The following is a 20,602-nucleotide window of genomic DNA, read 5'->3' as shown; positions in this document are numbered from 1 at the left end:
AGTCCACAAACTCCGCACGAATAAAACATTGCGAGGACGTCACTGCAGAATTGGACTTCACTCATTCAAGCCGTGGAGCCTGACAGTGCCTACGGAACCTCGGTGCCTCAAAACCAACACAGTGAACGCTGTGGCTTCGCACACGCTGTCTTGTTCTAAGGCACCAATTGAGAAGCTCACCAAACAAGCTGTCCGGAAACAACTCGACGTCACCATGAGTAAACTATCGCCAGCAACAGATCTAACAAAACCATACACCGTCGCGAAAGTATGCACCTACGTATGTGCGCTGTACTTCTTTTGCAGGTACGCAGTCAACCGTGTTAATCGGAGGTGCGGGGGAAAGACAACAAACTAAACACACAAAAAATGTAAGTAGAAGCAGCCCTCAGGGTCACAAAGTCCGACAAGGCACCGGGATATGATGGCCTGTTTCCTGAGTTCCTATGAAACTGGGACTATACGGACAACATCCGCTAGCAAACATCTTCACTCTAGAACACACGACAGGCAAAATCTTGAAAGAATGGAAGCAAACCAAAGTCATTGTCATTCTGAAACCCAGAAAGTCACAAGACTGCAACTACAGCTGCGTCTCCTATTAGCACGGTTGGCTACGTACGATGCGAAAAGAAGTCCAATCATGCGTACATACATACAGGCCAATACCCCTCTTGTCCTCCACCTCCAAGTTGATGGAGTGTGCCACGCTTGCCAGAATTTACCCCCATTTTCGACCCCCAACTGCCTCCCGAACGAGCCGGATTTCGAATTGGCCGTAGCTGCTGTGAACAGATCGTTACCTTCAGCGTCAACAGAAAACTGGCAGGGCAATGATTGACCTCTCTCTGCTGCTTATGTTTGGCGTCATGGGCTGCTGCTGAAGTTGGCCAAAATCATCAGATGCCCTTCTACTGTACACCTAATCGACCGATGCTCAACAACTGCACTCTCAGGGCACGGCTTACCAGCAAACACAGCCACAAATGAATTAGGTACAATGGCCTCCCTCAAGGCTCGCAACTAGCATTGGCATCGCAGTGGCGACATGTTAACTCCCTCGATGGTATGCAGGAGGTCATGGGTTCGATCCCGACGCTGACGCCTGTATATTTGGAGTTTTCATGTTATCCCCATAGTCACGTGGATTTTTCTCCGGGTCCTCCGGTCTTTCCCTCCACATTTAGAAACATTTGGCTGCTATACATTTGCACTTGATAAGCCACTTCATTGAGTTATCATTTGTGGCCAGGTTGCTTCTGAATAAAGTGCTATACAACTCAGTGGACCTTGTTGCCTGGTAAATACAAATATAGCAGCATCACTATTTCACATGCATAAAAAAGACTTGCCATGCACATTGTATGCATGTACTGTATGTTGAACTTCTTTCATACCGTACGTAGCTAACCGTGCTAATTGGAGGTGTGAGATGATATCATCACCATGATCTCGCAGATGCAGAAGATGTATACTTTGCTGCACATGGCACACCACTCAATAACATTGCCAATACTGTAAATGCTGGAAACTCCAAACAAGGCCATCAAAAACCACCACAACCACTTTCCACCTGAACAATCAATGAGCAGATGCCACGCTTGATGTGTCTTCCTTCTGTGGTAGCCCAGTGTGCTATGACCCCACTGCAAGAGATCTAGGAGTTATCGTGAACATAAGCGTGACCTTCAAGCCCCACATAAAACACATCTGTGAAAAGACCAAATCAAGAATCGCCCTGCTGCAAAAAAGACTCGCAAGAACAGCTTAGGGCACCCCAGCTGATGTCCTGGTATCTACTACCCTGATCACTAATCTGCTCAGTAGCAAAGTATTGTGCTCCAGTCTGGTCGGGGACCTCGTACACAAAACTGCTAACTGTACAATTAAATAACGCGATGCACATCATACCTGGAACACTGAAACCGACACCAACCCCCTCGTCTCGCTGTTCTGGTGAACACCAAATATCCGCAGAGACATTCAAACTGCACGGGAGTTTACAAGTGTTTCTTGCCAACCACAATCCTCTTCCCAATCAACCAAGACGTCAACAATGTAACTCCCCCACTGACTCAAATCCTCGATTCCCCTTCTGGGATCACGCTGTCACCATCCTAAAATCTCATCCAGATCCGGAAGAACGCTGGTGAAAAAAGTGGAACAACGCGGACGTCGATAATAAATGCCTCGATCGAGACCTAAACATCACACTTCCTGGCTTTGAGGTGCCTCGGAGACACTGGTGTAACAATCAACCGCATTAGAACATCAAAAGGTTATTGCACAAAGCTCCGTCATGAATAGAACACCAAAGACAAGCCACATGGCAGCTGTGGCCTTGCAACCCAAGCTATGGACCATAAAGTGCACCACTGTAGTCTGCGCTCTTGTTCAATGTAGGAAGGGCAAAACACTAAACAGACTTTCTCCTGAAGCCCTGTCATGGCTACCAGACCTCGACATTGACATTTTGACTCCTGAACATATTGTCATCATGCGCAAGAATATAATAGATTGTGGAATCATACAAATTAAGTGCTCAGGGTTAGGTCACGTGTGGGCATCTTGAGCGGTTGAATGCTTTTGAAGGGAACGTGATTGCCCACATTAGTGAATGGCGAGAGCTTAAGAGAAGATTTCTTCAATCTGCTTCCTCGGAGGAAAGACCAGACTTTGATTACAAAGGCTGTGAAAACCCACGCGCTATGTTGAATGATTAGCGAGATGTTAGCTTGTGCCTGATGCTGTGATCACAGTTGAACAACTCTCAAAATGTTGGCACTTTAACGCGTTTCAAATATGTTTACAACATCGTAAGGCTGTGCTAATTCGGTAAATTATGACATATACACAGAAGTAAGTTATGGAACTTTACACCTTATTTTATAACACTTGTCCCATATGGGTCCTATCCGAGAGTCATTATTTTATGGATTCCCTTCTGTAATGACAACGTATACATTAAACTACATTAATACCGAATGTGGTACTTTTAACTTTCTCAACTTGAATGATTATTGTGTTGTGCTGAAGTTAACATCTGCACTATACACCCTGCCACCTGTGAAAGTCACGACTCAAAATCTGTAATGATATGATGTTTTGCAAACAATATCTCAACCATAATTGATTATTTCATCATATTTCTTTACACTGAAGATTAGGAATTTCCTTTGATGATGATTATAATAATACAATACAGCCTTCTGTCAATCCACCAAGTGCTGGATGAGGGGCCTCCCCATGAATTTCAGTTGTTGCTTATAGCGGCTTATATACAGAAATTACTATATATCGAAACTAGGTATATATATACACACACACACATTCTTGGTTCTTTCGGTAAAGTCACGTAGAAGGGAAATAATAAAATTATTAAAATAAAAAACAATATAATTATCACGACGTTTTGAATGCTTGTGTTGCAGTCGTAACGTCGTGAGAATTTAATTGTTTGATATTTTTATTATTTCATTATTTCCCTTCTACGTGACTTTACCGAAAGAACCAAGAATATGAATCCCTGCCGTCACGAAAGCTTTAAATCAAAATTTGACACACATCGTAGTTATGTATTTGAAATTCTCTGTTTTTTTAAAGAAAATGTCTAATGAATGTTAACATATATGTGTATGCAACATTAAACTGTAGTACTATTTGCGAAAAAGTCGATAATACACCGTCAAAAGTTCAACATTCGCAAAACATTTTAACAAAAAACGGAACAATAATTATCATACTTACAATTGGTTCTGTAAAAACAAACACCACATGCACAAAGTATAGACCGATACAGTTTGTTTCAGGAACATGCATTTTAAAAACGTCCGTTACTGTATCGTAGTAACCAACGCAAGAAAATAGACATGCAAATTAATGTTGGAATAATTTTTTAAGTTGTTTTTTCTCACCTTTAATTAACAGTTACCTTTTGCAATTCCAGTTACCAATGTAAAGCCCAGAATAAGATAACTGACATTTTTGAATATTAAGTGTGATTATAAGTAACGATACAAGGGGGACAAAGAGTGGGAAAAAAACGTTGAATAGCAACTTACTGGAGTTACACTTTATCCTGACACAATCTAGATGGGGGAGAGAATGTGAAATATGAAGTTACATCCTTCAAGGTAACTGCTGCAGACATCCAATAAAAATGCAGGCCACCCTTCCGGGGACAGACACACGCAAAAAATGTGGCCATTTTAATTACACTAGTTACAATAAAACGCCCTGAGCAAACAATTACTCAACCAGGAGTTGTACAGCACACAATTAAAGTTTAATTAATATAAGTGTAACTGTTATTAAAAAAACACATATTTTAAGCATGAATACAAAAGTCAGCTTATTTTTGTTGTTATTGTTTAGATCATTTATTGTTAACTCTTAAGAAATAGACATTAATTTTTAGCTCGGTTAAAAATGGCCACTTACAAACATACGCCGCGTAATAGCTTAACCTGGGCACCCTTTATATATAGGACTAGAATAGCTGTAATCAAATTAACTTAGGTATGTCACTCATGCCCTTGCATAATGCTAGCATGACTACAAAGCACCATGTATTCTGTCATATTGTGATAAAAGCTGATGGGTTTTTTCTTCCGGGGGGGCATATAAGCATAAAAGCTGTTTAATAAGTGCAATTATATTTGGTAAATAATGAAAGCATCTCTCGGGCGTTTAATGTTTACAGCCAAATTAAAATAGCGATTTTTTTTACCCATTCATTTGCCTCTGATTATTTGCTTCCTACAGTAAATTGCTAAATAGGCACATTGTGTTTATTCGTGATTGCTAATTCATCTCTCCAACGTTGCCGTCGTACTTATAACTACCGTACCTCTTCTTTTATATACGTTATGTGTGTTCATAGGTGATGCACACAGTATAAATACCTATGTGGTTTGAGATATTGCAAAAAATATCGACTCAAGTACGTTGTCCGTTTCTTGAAGCGTTAACGCAGTCCGCGATAAGCAGTAATTTTTTGTTTTACATTAGTCCACCTAAATATATTGTGATTATTATGATTCTATGACTTAGTGCCTCCTCTAAAGAGTGACATAAATCTGACCCAGGTTAGGTTATCACGCGGCCTGCTTTGACATGTGTCGTCAACCACAACAGAAAAGGCGGTGCAAACAGTCATGGAGCAACTGGTGACAGGCAGTGAGTGCTAACTGACCCTCGCTCTACATTTTGCAAGTCAAACCCGTGAGATTAGCATTATTATTTCATCGTATTTAACCGAAAGACGGCTTTTTTTTACACGGTTGAAGTGAGTGAAGTCACTAGTCTTGCAATACATCTAAAGTATCAACTTATAAATAATAAAAAAACGTCTAGTTTTCCCACTAAGTATATTACAATTACATTATACATTCTCTAATACAATTTTTTTATGACTGTTGCATTCTATAACTAGTGCTAAATGTATATTAAATTTCTATAACAAATGCAAACATGCGAAGCAAAGAAAAGACTACCGCTTACCGTGCAAAAAAACCCTATCAATTCCTAAGCTCAATTAAAAATTACTATTTAACATAAGCTAGCCGAAATTAATTGAAGTTTATTACAAAAAATATTGCCTCTGTAATTTACAATTGATTTACGACCTTAACGATACGACCAAGTTGCAATAAAAGTAAATATTGAACCATAAAAGCAGCTATTACGAAAACAAATCATACATGCATTTACTCTTGCATTAGCAACTGTAATGCTCATTCAATCAAAGCATTATTAAAATGTTATAAGCAAGTAGACTTTAATTATTTATTCTTAAATGAATGAAAAACATTGCGTAGATTGAGATGTTTTTTTTCTCCACTACATCACTACAGTTGCTGCTGTCCCACCCACAGGTAGCCACGGACATTCTTTTGCTCAGCGGAGAGAGCTTCTTCTGCTACACGCTACGCGTTTCATCTGCCAGCACCGTTTAGTCTGTTGTTCCATGGCTGTCTGCTCAGGGTCGCAGGCTTTGGCCTTTGAAGGGATATACCAGAAAGCAAGAGGATGGGGAGGGGGACTTTCGTGTGAGTTGATGCATGGAACGTTACTGATGGTTCGAAGAAACGGACACAATTCTGGAGAGGAAAAACGCCGCAGAGATGCGATTACATTTGAAAATGGCAGCCGTGGCATGAAATAAAAAAAACAAACGTATATATTCAATTGAAGGTGACGAGAGATGTTTAAGTGAAGCATCAATAATTCAAAATAGTTTGCAGATATCTGGCAGGGGGAAAAGCATACATACTTAAATAAGGAAGACACATGCAAATTGTGAACAACATTCTTTTCAATTCAAGATGACAACTCAATCAGGAGTACCGAGATGTAATTTGTTAGGTTGTTTTGGAATATTTAATGAGCAAAAATAACAACAAGCCATTTTCCCAAAGCGAAGTGAAACTTTACACGTTAAATTTTTCCCCTTTTCTGGCACTGAAATGCACTCATGGGGAAAAAAAGATGAGAGTGATAGAATGCATGAACAAGCAAAGCACTCACATCACTGGAATGAAAATTATCTGCACATAAGCAGCGAAGCGAGTAATTTTGAAAATGCCATGCAAAAAGAAAATGCATTATTTTTCTGCTTGAATCAACTCACAAATCATAATACCGATTTATCAAAATGCCATATAATGGTTTTTGTGTGTATCCGATTGAAGACAGTACACAGATAGAGAGATAAATAAAAGAACGAATCACAAATAGATTCATGTAAACAAAACAGAGGACAGAAATAGGAGACCGTGTTGTGAAAATGAGAATGTCAAAATGTATCCAGAGGGAGGGATTTAACCAATGACCAAGGGGAAATCATTGGATGCACTGAATTCGTTTAGCAACATTTTTTTTCTTACATTTTGGCAAAAATAAAACCGCCAGGTTGTAAATTAGCCAATCATTCTAAACACGTTTTTGTTTCCTCCCACAGCATTTACATTTTAAAGACAAATCAACCGAACATCGCATTCAAACAAATTTAGTGCTTCCACGGATGTTGACCGCCCCTGCCGACGACGGTTGACGGGGCACTTATTATGGCGATGAGCGAGGGTTTGATCGCCATACCTAGATTGATGGTGAGCTTCACGCGGGCGCTGTCCAGCTCCAGCCTCAGCGTGTCCGCCGAGTCGCGCGATGTCGTGGCCAGCAGCAGGCCGTAGGCGCGCTGCGACACGAAGCGCAGCGTCACGTCCTCCGCCTCCGTGTGGATCACCACCGGCATCACCACCTTCATGAACATGGAGCCGTCGTAGCTCAGGATCGACGCCTCTGCAATCGCAAACGGACGGGGGAGGAGAGGCAGGCCGGAGGGGGGGTGGAGATGAGGGGATAGTCGGGGGGGGAAGGGTTAGGCAACACTCCCTTTGCATCTCATCGCGTTGTCCAAGGTAGCTGAAAGCTGGAATGACGATAGGTTGCCGATCGCGAACTACCACCCTTCAAACGTGCAGTCGGCATGTGGCCCAGAATCTGTTTGTATAATTTGCCAAGGCAAGCCAATCGGTGAGGGCTCTCCGACAATGCATCTGCATGAAAGAGTAATGCAGGCGGTCACTTAAAAAGTCAATCGATCAGCGGGCACGTCGCCGCCATCGATGTCACCTTCACAAATTGTTTGTAGAATATCGTTCGGAGTGTCGCAGCTCCCAGAGGCTGCCATCGCAAAATGCCAAACGTGGCACCGCGTGTTGGAAACACGGCAGATGTGTGTGGGTCAAACGGGTCACGCGAATCAATGCTGTTAAAATCATTTACTTTTGCATCCACAAAGCATATCAGCCGAACTGTCACAAAATGAATGACGATGCCTTTGTTGAAGGTCAATTGTGGATAAAGCCTAATGACATAGGCGTAAATACATAAATAAACCTTGGCTTTCTGACAAATGTATATTTTTGTACACCCAATCCGTCAAAAAGGTGCAAGCTTACGAATATATCACGTGCAAAATGTACTGTTAAAAAAGGTCATGTCATTGCTCCCAAGTTGTCAATTGATATTATTTTTTAAAACGTGTCAGGAAGACACCATACATCAGATGCGATCAATTCTAAGATGTCATGATTTATGCACTAGTAAAGCCTTTTGCTTTTTTACCTTAAAATGACATTAAATCACTTTGGGTGAAATCATGAGCTTCATCATTTTGTCTAATGGAGTAATCACATTAATTCGTCATTAAAACTGAGGTTAATGACCCACGTCTGGTAAAAGAAAGCAATTTTCTACACAACATCTATGCATAAATCATGCATCTCGAGCGTGATTAAATGACAATGATGTTTGTTTTTGAAAACTAATACACAGACTGGTATCGCATTGATACGGCAAGCCGCACGCATGCGGCACCCAGATGCTGCTCCACCGTTAAAATGCGTGGCGTTTATAGGGAGGCGATGCGCGTACCCCGAAGGTGCAATTGTTTTTGTTTGTTTGTTCACAGGCATTAGCCGCACACGTACACATTTACTTGCGGACGTAAAAAAATAAATTCCCCCGCGCATACCTCAACGCAATAAAATAGTCAAAAAAAGCATCTATCGCCAAAAAATAACAAAAAACCAGTGAGATAAGAAGACCACCTGTGAGCGTGAGCACAGAGCTGGACGGCGAGAATAAAAGGCGAAAAGGGCGAAGGCGCAGCCAGGCAATTGGCAATTTGCTTGCTCATGCCACTGTTGGTCGATGAGTCTCCACTCGTGGGGAGTGGGTGGTGGAGGTAGCTCTACAGAGCTCCACACTGGAGTGTATTGTGTCTGCTCCACCACGCAGGCCAGATGTCTCGGAAGAGGTGGGAGTACGCACACCTTACCCCACCATCCGCGACCTGGGTGGACAGGGTGGCATTGTTGAAACGTGCCCACCGTTGCAACTGCTGCACCGGGAGATAAAATCGAATCAGTGACCTCTGGATTGCACGTCCCGAGTGCTAACCGTTTGCACCACGGTAGCATCCCCGTGAAGATTGCAAGACTTCGTCTGTAATAATATTTTTTTTTTACAAAACTACAGTGGCACGTAGCGCTGTTAAATGTGCATCGCAAAAAAACATAGTTCGGCATGAGGCACTGTGTCGATGTCGCATCGCCAGGAGAGCCGAGCGAGCCAAAAATGGCCACGGGTAATTGCGGGCTTCCTTCATCGTGTAATCCTCGACGCAGGTGGTGGCTCTGTCATAATGGGGGTCACTCCTGCAGCGGTTTGGCTGCAAGGTGACAATGCAGCTTATTATGTCTTCATTCCATCACAAAGGCACCCAAGCTGCAAAGAAACTACCACGTTTCATACATGTATGATAACAAAAAAATGCTGCTTTCAGCAAAAAACTAACGATGATAGAGGACTGCGTCAGAACCACCTCATTGATAGATTTAAAAAAACGGCCAAGACAAAGGAGAGCAAAAACTGCTTGGGCCTTAGTATATACCCCCCTGATATTCATGAGATAATGATGAGGAAAGGTCCAAAGTCACCCGACGTCGCATTGACGAAACAAAATTCAGACGACGGCATGATGCCTCTTGTTACTCGGCGAGATAAGCGGGGGGCAGAGGCGGTCAAATTCGAGAAGCTCCATCAGCCGCCTGAGCACGCGCATGCATCAGCAGTAGCAAAAGGGCAATGCTGGGGACCATGGAAGACAACACCTGAAATTAAGTGATAAGGCACTGCCATCATGTATCTAAAAAAAATGAATGGCAAAAATAGATGGCATGGTTATCATTATCTTTACAGCCACGATTTTTCTACTGCTGGATTAAAGGACTCCCCAAACTGTCCCCATCCATTACGATTCTGCGATACAATAATGCAGGACCAGATGGGGTAACTGGACAGCATCAAATCAAGTAGCGGAAGCAGTTGTTGGGATAGAATCAGACAAATTATTTACTGAACATTTACACGAATAAAATATCTCAATATTGGAGTGATGTCTCGAGCATTGGACCTCTCACAGAGCAGCTCAACCCTCCATGTTAGAGAATGGCTCACGGAAGCGGATATTACAGAGCCACCCTTGAATTCCATTCAGTGACCTCTGGTCCACACAATCGAGGGCAGCACTTTCCCACACTCTCTGTATATGAGAGTAACGGTCATTGCAAGACAGTCAAACCGATATTTTTAATTATCAGAGCTAAACTTTAGGCAAATTAAGCGAATAATATACATCATTCGCTCAGATGCATCCAGCACCTAAGTGTCAATTAGCTGCTGTAAAAAAAAACATTTTTCATTAAATATAAAACAATACATTTTAACATTCAAGTCCTGGCGAAGCAAAAATAAAAACTCCAGTTTGGGCACTTATCAAGCATATTTAGTTCCGTGGATTTTTAAGTACAAAATCAACAGCAGAACACAAACTATGTTGTCAGCGAATTGTAAAACTAAAGTTTGGTTTTGAGGTGTTTACTCCACACAGACAGATTATTTCAAGCAAAGTTTCTGGAATTCCCAAGGCACAACTGTTTTTCAGACTTTAATAATGAAGGTTCAGCGAACCATTAAATAGGCTACATGTTAATTTTGAGCCACAAAAAAATTCCAATGACACTGAAGCCATGCTTGCAGTTGACTAAGGCAAAATATCAAATATGACTCCGTGGCTTTTTAGAAATATCAGAAACTTTACTGGTCCCCACCTAATACATAAAGGAGCAGTGTGCAGATGTGTATACACTCATGTATTTATACATCCAACAAACCAATGTCTTCATCATAAACCATATGAATAGTGGATCAAGAAGTCTCTTACAGAAACACTTAAACGAGTCAATGTTGGTGAGAGTTTGGTACTGTTACTGGCCAACGGTGGAAGATTAGGCCAAATACCCTCAAGAAGAGCTCTCTAAAGATCCACCACCACCAGCAGTGGCATAAGCGAGCAGTGTCAGGGCTACACCTCTGTTTGTATTATTCTGTCATATCAATGGTAGTCAGCTTCGCCTGCTTTCTATTGGCTTTAGCATCACACTCTTAGAAACAGCACCCGCACATTTTGAATTCCCAAAAACCTTCAAAACCTTCAGCTGCACACCTTTGCAGGGCTACGTTGAAATACTAAATTATCCCAAAAAAATTGCCATTTTAATTTTGGAGACATAAACACGGCTATGTTTGTATGTAGAGATGTGGACCACATTTAGTGTTCTATTCCTTCTATAATAGCATTAGAATTTGCATCACTCAGTGACTCCCTCACGACAATCCATATATTAGACGTATCAGTGTCACTGTCAACACTTATACACTGTGAAGCATACACTGTGAGGTCAACAAATTACTTTAATAATGTTACTGCAAACAACAATTATGTGACACCGTTTGACATGCACTGTGTGCATGAAGCAGCCCTTTGGTAATCCACTGCTGAATGATGGCATCATCATGCCGTGCAGATCGTGGAGGTTATTTGACCATACTTCACCATGCTGGTCAGTGTGGGTTGGCAATGGCAGGCAGCAAAGTCATGAGAGCATAGAAATAAGGTACAACAATTGATTTTGCTGAAATTCCCTCTGCTGCCCACGATGTAGCCACCGGCACGTCCACGATGATCACTTGATTTTAGGTGTCAAGTTTCAGCATGCCAGGTTAATATTTTTTTGGGAGTTACATTTGAGATATATCAGTCGACTCTGAGAGCGCAAATGTGTGCGCTGACCATGAAACATGAATCCAGTAACGCTCGCAGTGCCGTAACCAGAATAATGCAACGCAGTTGATGTTCGAGCAAATAGGATCGTGACTGAAGCACTGCAACCTTTCACTTGCCAAAATAACCCCACCCCCTACCTTACGATGTCGTTAAATTTACATGCTTGCTAATGCACAACAATGATATGCACGGCGACGTTAAGAGAGTGTAGCAAATTAGCCATGAATTAATTTTAGAATTCGCGTTTGGTTTGCATTTGAATTAAAAAAAAATATCACCGCTTCGCCGAATGAAATATTTCAATTCATATTGCACCACGTAATTATGGACTTCCAAGTTGCTGAATTTAGTCCAGGGGGCCACTCGGCTGCGAAAATTCCATCTCGGAGCCACGGTAACATTCCCACGTCATGGGCACCGTCCTCACGCAGGCCGCTTGGCAGCAAAGGGCCTCGTCTTCTACATTTGTTATTTCACGAAAATCTCTGCACAGCATTGAGAACGGCAGAACCACAGAGGCACGTGGCATTTCAATGACACGATGATAATGTAGAATGGGCGGAATGTGTTTTTTCTTAGTTTTTTTTTCTTTTGTGCAACTTTGCAATTGTTTGCTGCTGGCAGGTATGTGGCCTCTACTCGAGATGGCTCTGGAAAGTCCCATCTCGAGATAATTTGGCATACATTTCTAAGCTAGCCAGAGCTCTTGGAAGAGGTGAGAGTATCCATATTTTTACCCTACCACACGTGACCTTCCGTTCGACTAAATGTAGTGGTGCACCCTTTCATTGGTGGACAGAGGCTGGTGGGGGGGGGGAATAAAAAAACCTGCCCATCCCTTGCAGTTAAAATTGAAGTCAAACCTCTGTTTGAAATTTAAATCAAACCTCCGTTTGACTTAAATTTGTGTGCTTGCTAACTGTTCGGTCACGGCAGCACCTTTCACATGTTATCTTCATGTACAACCGTCCGTGGCATTGGCTCTTCTGCAAGGAGCAGCACTTTGTAAAATATTTAGTTGAATAGAAAATGCTAAATATCATCGCGAACAACACGGTTTGTACAAAATATATTTAATACGCAATGAATAGTGCTTGTGAGACCAGGTGCACTGTGGCTGTACAGTAATTGTACGCTCGCAACCCCGAGCGTTGGCGCCTTCAGCGGTGAATAGAAGGCTATAATTAATCACACAAATGCATGCCCATTATACCTTAAATTGTTACTGTATGCATCTATAACAATGTGCTTGGGAACATAAAATCAACTCCAATTATGTCTTGATGACAACCATTTATAAGCTTTTTACTGAGATTTTTTGGCTGTTTTGTTTTCACAAGAGTGGGTTATTCGAGAATAAATACACATTTGAATGCAATGAATGTACTTTTTTTTACGTAGAATGTTGTTTTTGAAGAGTATACTATTTTTTGTTGAGAAAGTTGTCCATTTTCACAGACGATAAGTAATGTAACTCTTTGCCTTCATTGCTAAATGTTGACGAGTGGTGGTGAATCGGTTGGTGCTCTGCACTACGAACCCAGCGACCCGAATTCCATTCCCTGCCACAACTTAGATCAGTAACAAGTGGTATCTGAATTGGCCCTTCACCAACGAGCACTGACCATCAGCATGTTAAATGTGATCACACAACTGTCATGAAAGACAGGGCATGGAGGTGGCCTTCATCCAGCACTGAATTGACAACAGGCTGCAAATTATGTTCTCTATTATTTCAATGCTTTTATTTCCCTTGCAGTTGTCAATGAATCATTCTGCTACAAAATGGTGGGGCGTCTTCCCACAGTAAGAGGATGAGACCTGCAAACCGCAAGCTCAAAAACCAAAGAGTCGATCGTCTTAGTAATAATGGTGAACAAAATAGATATAAAGGTGGCGGACGTGACAGGGAACAAAACCATAAAGCAGTGTAAGCCGCAGAGTGCGAGCACTGCTGCGGTGCACTGTGGGTGCCACATCGCCAGAGGCCCACGGGGGGGCCTCCACCGCCTCCCACACTCCGCCACTCGATTCCTACGCTTCGTGTCCATTTAACGAACGGAATTGTGTGTGTGGGGGGGGGGGCAGAGGCATTTGCAGCTCGTGCTCAAACACATCTAGCTGGCACCGACCTCTTAACCGTCAGTGTCTTAAGCTAAGGTCAGACTTCAGCCCGTGAAGAGTGAGGGTCCAGATTGCAGCACTTCTCCCGGGGTCAGGTCACAGAGCCTCGGCACAGGTAAACACGGGTCCAAACGGCGTGCATAACTGTCCCCCATCATCCCAGCAACCCCCCCCCCCACCACCACTTTCACGTGTCACATCAATTACTCTGCCATGCCACGACCTGCACTGAGGCCAACCGCAGCATCCCATTCCCCATGGTGATCTCTTATTGCTGCATCCGTGCAGGACGTTTTAAGTGGGCCCCCACTGCACAAAATTATTATCCACCGGTGGCCACCAGTGTCAATCACTGCCTCGCAGCGTGCCATTATTTCCAAATGGCTGACATATTGAGGTGATAGGCGCCCTTGTCAAGAATAAAAGAGCACAAAGGAACAGTGGTATTTCTGGTCACATGACATGAAGCAATTAACAATGGCGGTCTATCAATGCCAGACACAGCACAAAAATGAATAATGGAAATAAAAAAATGGCAATATAACTTTCGCCCGCCCACCACACGCTCATCAGATATGGTTGATTTTTTTTTTCTAAAATCTGAATATTTACTTTTCACAACATCGCATGTGCCGGTAAGAATAATAATTAAATAGCTTGTTTTATTTTAAGCTGATGATATCGGCGTTTTTGTTTTCCGGCTGTGCTAACACCACGCTATAAATAACTACGATTTACCATTTGATAGCAAGAGGGCAAACATTCTGGCAGTGGATGTGTCACCTGAATTAATGATACAGGCTACAAATACTGTACTTTATAGATATTTTATGGGCACCGTATATTTCACAAGACAATAGAATGCACCGACTAAACGTTAAATGTTTGGGGAGGTCTTTTTTTCCCCTAAGCATCGTGAGCTGAGCCCAAAGTGAAAGTGAGCCATGGCTAAGAAAAAATACGAACAAATATGCACACGTGTGAAACTGTTTACTAAAATGTCGACGTTCTATTTCGTGCGTGTTTAATACATGAATGTGTTGCAGTGGTATTTAGCACAATTTGCACGCTGTTCTTGCAATCCTGAGATTTGTCGGTTAAATTATAAATTGAAAACTCATTTATTTCGAACTGCTTTAGTTTGTTGCTTTTTCCCCGCACCTCCGATTAGCACGGTTGGCTACGTACGGTGCGAAAGAAGTTCAACATGCATGTCTACATACATTCGATCTCCCGATGTGGCAGTTGAATCAGTGGGGTAAGTTTCTTAAATGCCCTCCTCCCCCCCTTTCCCCAACCTCTGTCCATCCAGCAGTGTAATGTGGACGCCAGACTTCGTCAATTGGCAGGTGACGTGTGTTGAGGTTGAGTTATGGGTACTCCCATCTCTTCCAGCAGAGAAGAGTAGCAAAGAAGAGGGTAGTCAGTTTAAGACGTGGTAGGCTTTCGCGACCAATATCATCCATAATACAGGTATTTTTTTGGGTTCGATCGCGTAAAGAAGAGGTTGGCCAAATGCTGGTGACCTGCACATATTTCAGGCCAGCAATGATTCAAGCAAGCCTGACTCTCACCTGAGGAGGCACTGTGTGGTGAAACCGGTTCAGAGTTTTCTTGGATGGAATAAATTCCGCTGATATGATGCACTTCCAGAACGTCATGCGGCCAATGGGTTGTGCAAGAAATACTTTTATTTTTCATGTGCAGAGACGGATATATGAAGGAAACGTACCGACCACTGTAATTACAATCTTGTATACAAAACACCTGTGCCATTAATTAAAAAAACACCTGTGCCATTAATAAAAAAACACTACGTTTTATATTTTCAAGTATGGGTCCAAAAATGTAAGCTGTTTAACTCTACTCACTGCAGTAATTTGCTCTCGTGGTCTGGAATTCCCTTCCCTCAACCATCCGCGCTGTTGACTCCATGGCTTTTGTTCATGTGCAGGCTCAAGGCCTTTTGTTAACCTTAGCGTGTGACTGCACATCTACGTAATAAATATGGACTGTTTTGTACTCTTCTGCAAGGAGCAGTATATGGACTGGTCTGTACATATTAGCATTCGGTTGTATTCAGACACTTTATACATATTCAGTTGTATTTAGACATTTTATAAATCCAATCTGTACAGAAGGAACCAAAACAAATGGATGCAGGCCGAGAAAGCTGGCAGAATACAAAAATATTTAAAAAGTTTTGAATGACTTATGCTGTAGCTGGCATGGTCAAGATTAGATTACATTTACGATTTTACATGTAAAAATATTGGTTTATATAGAAGAAGAATATTACTGAGATAATGATCGCCGCATTCGTACGGCAGGAGGGAAAAACAACAGTTTTGAAACGTTATCATTGAATGCTAGGTTTTTTTCAATCAATCAAAGGAGGCAGTAGACGCTGCATGGACTGCAGCGTCTACTGCCAGGATATTGCACGGATGGTACATTCGTTGGCGATGTGTTTGATCGTTTGGACTTCACCACAGTCGCAGCTCGGCGATTCTCTGATCTTCCGTGTATGGGATGGTGTGCAGCATCTCCCATGTTACATTCGAGCCCTGTTAAGCAAAGTCGTGGTGGAAGAAGGGTCCTCCATGAGGTTTTCTCGTTTGCCACGTTCATAGCTGCCCACGATTCAGCCAGTGCCGATGTCTTCATTGTTCAGATGCTAGAGTGGAGGCGCGCATCCAGAAAGTTTTCCTGGATTTCAACTTAAGCACATGGGTTTTGTTTGAGGTCTTTGTTGGAGCAGTAGAGCGACGACCATAATCTTGTGGTACCCCCTGGGTCATCGCGGCACCGCATCTGATGTAGGCTAGGGCCATGTTCTCCAGCACAGAGAGCCACGGAGGTGGCCTTCAGGGTGCTGCTGGTGATACGAAGTGTCCCATTGATATCGGTATCGACAAGGTTTGTGCGAGCGCTGCCATTCCCCTACTGGAGCGCAGCACTGCATCGATATCTTGAAAGTGCGGCCGTCGCTTCCCCACGTTCGCACAAGTTGTCTGAAGACTCTTCACTCGTGGTTTTTTGTTTGTTTTCCTCTTGGCTTGTTCGACGTGGTGGCGGTAGGTGAGCGTCTGCTCGAGGGTAACCCCTGCGTACCGGGGGTGGTGGTTGTTTGTTAGCGGTGTACCGCAGAAGTCGACATTTAGTGTTTTGTGCGGCTTGGCTGTTGTTCACGTGGAAAATGAAGACGTCACTCTTGGAGGCATTTGGCTTAAAGCTCCAATTCTTGAAGTTCATACTCCTGCATGTGAACTTGCAGGAGGATGTCGCTAGGGTGCCACGGTGGCGAAATGTTAACTACCTCGCCTGGTATACAGGAGGTCGTGAGTTGGATCCCGACCCTGTGGTGGTCGTGTGGATTTTTCTCCACGTCCCCTAGTTTTTTCTCCACATTTAGAAATATGCGTTGAGAGAATTTGGCTGCTACAAGTTTCCACATGATAAGCCACTTCGTGGAAACAAGAGCTATATAGCTCAGTAGGCCTGACTTGGTAAAATAAGAAATAGTTTAGTTTTTGTTTAGAATTTCAACGGTGTAGAGATGGAACAACAGGGCAAGAACAGAACCCTGCGGGAATCCATTGTTCAATCTTCGTGGGCTTCTGGTAGTTTCACAAAGGTGGGCGGTGAACCATCGGTAGTTCAGCATTTTTATGATGAGTCTGACTGTCGGGCGGCAAGGCACAGTTGTTGCAAGATTCAACAGGAGACCCTTCCACCATACAGTATCAGATTCCGAGGAGAGATCGATGAACGCCATTGCTGTTTTGAGCTGACATTCAAAGCCACCCTCAATGTGACTTGTTAAAGCAAGCACCTCATCAAAGCAATTTTGGCCGGTTTTGAAATCAGCTTGTTTATTGAGGACAATATATCTTCAAGTGTAGGCTTTAGCCTTTGGAGCAGGTGACACGCCATTAGCGTTGTAACAAACGCTGACGGAAATCTGATCGTAGTTTTTAGCATCCTATGCGTTCTTTCTGGGTTAAAAAATCACTACAATCGTAGCCTCTTGGAACTCCTTTGGTACCACGCCTGAGGAGTGGATGTCGGTGGGGAAAGTGGCCGGGCATTTTCTCGCTCGTCATCTCAAGTTCTTGGTGAATTCTACATACATCTCATCGAGGCCTGCAGCTTTAGCAAGTTTCATCTGGGAAATACCAGAATCTACTCCCCCCATTGAGAAAGGACCATAAAATGTGGATATTTTTTGGCAGCGGTCGAGATTGCAGTAGTGCCTCTTGTAAACTCGCCATCCTGTGTTTTTGTCAATCGGTGCTCGTCAATGGCTCAGTAGTTGTCCGGCAATGTCGTCAGGGCTGACTTGGGGAGGTTTGTAGGCCAGCGTCATTGATGCTCCCAGCAGCCCTGTGCAGTACCAAGCCTTACAGATTATTTTTGTAAAGTCAAGCAACCCTCCACTCCTTCCAGTCCCTCCCCAACCCTGTCGTGACCCCCTTAGGTGCCCTCTGTTGTGGTCACTCATTCCTCGGCCCTTGAATGCCCCTGCCATCTAAATAACTCAATTTATTTTTCGTTACTGCTTTTATAAACTGTGTTAAGCGCCTTGAGCTAAGGCGCTCTATAAATATAAAATGAGATGCAATAATAAGGTTGTCGTCCGCTCCCTCGATGAAATGATGCGAACAGTTCATGTGCAGAAGTGAAATGGATTATGGTATTTAAGGACCGTTAGGGATGGCAACATAGTGGAGAGTTCTTCATTCACCAGGAGATTGAGCATGATTCATGACAATGATCATGATGTTGCTGCTGAAGACTATAAAACCTATATAAGGTTGAAATAGTTCATTTTAAATTAACACCCTCATAGTGAACACAATGAAGATGGGGGCCGATTATTCCAATTTATCTCATTAAGAACTAATGTAACTTTTTAAATAGCCATGTGAAAAGCAATTGCAGAAAATACTGCTTATCAATAATTACGTGTCAACATGTCTTAATACTTATATTTTTTTGCTGTAAAGATGGAATTCCATTTTTTATGGCAATTGGGATTACTGCCGTTGTTGTGATAGTGTATTTACTGAAACTCTTGACAATTAAAAACAAAGTTTTAAATGTGCTTTTCTCCGAAATGTTAAGCGATTTAAATACACGAGATCAGCACAGAGGAGATTTCTGCGTTTTAACCGCACCTCCTTGGGGAACACGACACATTTTAAATAACATAAAATAGAGCGTTTTAAATTAGCCACGCATATGTTTTGCTGTTAATTAAAATAGCAAATAAGCAAACACTGCCATTAATGATGTTTGCATGCATAAATCGTTTCCCCTTTTGAGCTTTCGATATGGCAGCATCAACAACAGCGGCTACAGCAGCAGCAGTGGTAGCAACTGCAAGGTTGTCATGCCGCAAAAAAACGGGCGGCGGGTTATCAAAGCTCCCAGCTTGCAACGGATTATCCAGCTGGAAAAAAAGAAAAAAAGAACCCACGGCAGCCGAAGCGAGCCTCTCACTTTGCGGGCAGAGCCGCTTTCCCCCCCAACGCCGACGGCTCGTCAAGCCGAGATTGCCGCTGCCGTGCCGGTCGCCCACCTCTCTCGCAGGAGCGCCCCGTGTAGCCGGTGGCCGTGCAGTCGCAGACGTAGCGGTTCCAGCCCTCGCGGCACACGCCGTGGTTCCGGCACGGGTTGGAGCTGCACTGCTTCGGCGAGTCCTTGGCGCAGAAGGGCTTGACGCCGGCGGCGTTCTGCTGCTCGGCAAGCTGGCGGACGTCCTTGCTCTGCCCGTCGATGAAGAGGTCGCGAACGCACCCGACGTAGCCGATGTTGAGCAGCGCCGACCACAGCTCGGTCGGGAGGAGGAGGTCCGCCTTGTCTTCGGGAAGCCCGCCCAAGAACACCTCGCTGTCCAGGTCGAGGATCTCGTTGTCTCCGCCGGCGGTGAACGGACTGCGCTGGCTGTTCACGGAGATGCTGCCTAAAGCAGCGGCAGAAGCGGCAACAAAGGCAGCAGCAGTAGACAACAACACAATGGCGCTTAACACGAAGGCTTTCACGACCAATATTATCAGCAATAGAGATTTTTATTTTGGGGTTAGATCGCGTGAATATAAATGCGCCGTTAAACTCAGCACCACCCGATAACCAATTAGTAAGGTTTGTCACGTTAAAAAAAACATGCTTATTAATTACGAGTTCAGCACACCGGTTTATTGGAGAGTAAACCCACAACATTTACAATTCCAGCACGATGTTTTGCCGGTGATGACAACCAGCCTCATCAGGTGGGTTTATTGACACATTTATATTTACGCGATCTAACCCAAACAACAAAACGGTGCTTACTTAAGAAGAGCTATGCTGGAAATAATACAATCACTGCAACACCACGTGGATTCATACAGCAATGGGATTTCATCTTCATTCACAGCCAAGGTCAATCCACTGCTGGATGAAAGCCCCAACCCCCCACCCCCCCCCCCCAAAGCTGCTGCCACCTCTCAAGATCGTTATAATACAATCCAGCACCTGCACACAGACTAATTCCATCACTGCAATCCGTCGGTGGTGGGTGTCCTCTTGGATGCGTTCCTATTCCTTGGCCTCTGCTATAATTGTTATTATTGACCATCGACCATCGTCTCTTTCAGCAACGTGTCCTGCCCAAGCTGACTTGAGATGTATTTAACGGTACCAATAAGTAATTGACAGTGCTTTATCAATCCACTATTGGATTTAGGCCTCAGTGGAACATGTCGGTCGTGGGGGGGGGGTGATTGATCATACTTCACC

General features: G+C 43.3%; 1 protein-coding gene across 11 annotated transcripts in view; it reads right to left on the bottom strand.

Moving 5' to 3' along the window:
* The window catches only part of LOC144944023 (neurexin-1-like), a 389,198-nt gene that overhangs the window by 241,368 nt on the left and 127,228 nt on the right, over window positions 1–20,602 (bottom strand). For all 11 annotated transcript variants that reach the window (XR_013639554.1, XM_078872018.1, XM_078872025.1 and 8 more), the window contains 3 exons: window positions 19,404–19,787; window positions 7,099–7,302; window positions 4,062–4,088 (listed from right to left, as the gene is read on the bottom strand). Coding sequence is in view for 10 of the 11 variants with exons in the window: in XM_078872018.1 (XP_078728144.1) it covers window positions 4,062–4,088; window positions 7,099–7,302; window positions 19,404–19,787 (615 nt within the window). In the remaining variant the exon portion in view is untranslated. The remainder of the gene's footprint in view (window positions 1–4,061; window positions 4,089–7,098; window positions 7,303–19,403; window positions 19,788–20,602) is intronic.

Source organism: Lampetra fluviatilis, chromosome 33 (genome assembly GCF_964198595.1).
Source record: "Lampetra fluviatilis chromosome 33, kcLamFluv1.1, whole genome shotgun sequence".
NCBI classification, from domain to species: Eukaryota; Metazoa; Chordata; class Hyperoartia; order Petromyzontiformes; family Petromyzontidae; genus Lampetra; species Lampetra fluviatilis.
This window is presented reverse-complemented; position numbering and strand designations above follow the sequence as displayed.